At 39.2% G+C, this 2061-nt stretch overlaps 1 protein-coding gene across 1 annotated transcript in view; it reads left to right on the top strand.

Annotated features, from left to right (window-relative positions):
* LOC102751843 (nuclear envelope pore membrane protein POM 121C) overlaps window positions 1-2061 on the top strand; it is a 27120-nt gene that overhangs the window by 3322 nt on the left and 21737 nt on the right. Inside the window, exons 4-5 of the mRNA XM_006773422.2 lie at window positions 972-1052; window positions 1438-1459. Of these exons, the coding sequence (XP_006773485.1) occupies window positions 972-1052; window positions 1438-1459 (103 nt within the window). The remainder of the gene's footprint in view (window positions 1-971; window positions 1053-1437; window positions 1460-2061) is intronic.

Below are 2061 nucleotides of genomic sequence, written 5' to 3'. Positions count from 1 at the left end.
GAGGCGGGGGGTGTGGAGGTGGGAGAGGAAATAACTATTCTTATGGTCCCAGTAGGTTTTTCATGTTTTTAGGGATGGGTAGTTTTACTTGACCTAGCTAGTGAGTCTATAACTGAAGATTCTGTAGTTATCCTTCCCATAATTGGAATAATCGATGATTATGTGCATCATGCATAGACCCTTCTTAAATGTGAGATGTAAAGTTTTTCCCTAACAGACTTGCCATATTAACCTCTAGATCGCTATGGGATGTGTGGATTGGTTCCTAAAGTGTTTTTTCTTTTGTTTTTAATCTGTGGATGGTAGGGTGTTAAATTTGTGATTATAATAATTAATACACTGCCGAGGCCGGTCTGGCTCAGTGGATGGAGCGTCGGCCTGCGGACTGAAAGGTCCCAGGTTCGATTCCGGTCAGGGGCATGTACCTGGGTTGCGGGCACATCCCCAGTGGGGGATGTGCAGGAGGCAGCTGATCGATGTTTCTCTCTCATCGATGTTTCTGGCTCTCTATCTCTCTCCCTTCCTCTCTGTAAAAAATCAGTAAAATATATTTAAAAAAAATAATAATTAATACACTGAATAGTTCTAAAGGTCTTGATGTAGAGTAAGTCTTCACTTAACATTGTTGATAGGTTCTTTTAAACTGTGACAATATATAACAAAATCAGTTTTCCCCTAGGCTAATTGATATAAACAATAGTTAAATTCCTATGGCATCTCATCAACATTATAATAAAATGACACTGAATGATATCATGTTATTCAAGGATCTGTTGTATTTTTATACTTTCCTTATTGCCAGACAGTCTTAGAATAAATTTACCTTTTGGAATCTTTGGGATTTGAAGCAACCTTTTTCTTGTCTAGCATGGGACCTGTGCTCCATAGAAATAGTACATGGTCCCAGGAATATGCTTTAAGGGGGGGAAAAAGTCATTTCATTTAATTGAGAGTTTTTTGATTTATCACAGGCGCCATGATAGCAGTGGGAGTGGACATTCAGCATTTGAGCCCCTGGTGGCCAATGGAGTCCCTGCTTCTTTTGTGCCTAAGTAAGTGAAAATCCATCTGGTTGAGTTATACACTATTTAGAAAAAGGGCATTGCCAAAGTTACTGTCCTGTAGATGTTCCTCTTTGCTTTTTGCATTGCTTTGTTCAAGTTCAAATCTTTGCAGTCAGAGGGGAACATTTGAGTAACTTGCCACAATAACGCTCTTATAATTGATGGATAAAATGCAAAACTGAAATTTAAGATAAGTGATAAGTGATAAGTTTTTACATTTGAGTTTAAATACATTTGAGGAAGAAATGGATTGGAGGGAAAGTGGCTCAAAAATATGTGTGAAAAGACTTGGGGTAACTTATATGCTTAATTTGAGCCAGCAGTATAATATGGCTGCCAAAAAAGCTAACATGCTCCTATTCTGTGTTGATAGAACAAAAACTAGAACGAGGCAGGTAAGTGGTGGTGCTGCTTTTAGTGCTTCCTTAGTTCTACTCAGATTGTCCATGGAATATTGTGTTTGGTTTGGTGTACTACACTATAAAAGAGGATATACACAATCTGAAATTCATTTTGAGTGAAGCAACTAATATGTTAAAGGGTGGTGGTGGTGGGTGAGGAGGGTTCGAAGGTACATAAGTACTAGCCCAGAGGAGAAAAATCTCAACAGGAATAAGGAAATGAGGAAGGGAAAGATAATGGCCTCCAAAAAACTGGAGGACTAACAGATGAAAGAATGAAAACATCTCTCTCGGTATGGCACCAAATAGGATCCATGGGTGAAAGTTAGAGGAAATATTTTTTCATCCAATATAAGGATAAACTGGTCCATGTTTGACATTCATCACTCTAGGACAGGGGTGGCAAACCTTTTTTCTGCCAAAGGCCATTTGGATAGTTATAACATCATTTGTGGGCCCACTTAAAAAGTAGCCTGCTATATTTGGTCAAACATTTAATTAACTCACCCCTAATGCCTTGGCAGGGTCAGACCAAGCGAATTCATGGGCCTTATATGGCCTTGCGGGCTGGATGTTCCCTACCTCTGCTCTAAGAG

The sequence above is a fragment of the Myotis davidii genome, unplaced genomic scaffold (assembly GCF_000327345.1).
Source record: "Myotis davidii unplaced genomic scaffold, ASM32734v1 scaffold726, whole genome shotgun sequence".
In the NCBI taxonomy this organism is placed as follows: domain Eukaryota; kingdom Metazoa; phylum Chordata; class Mammalia; order Chiroptera; family Vespertilionidae; genus Myotis; species Myotis davidii.
This window is presented reverse-complemented; position numbering and strand designations above follow the sequence as displayed.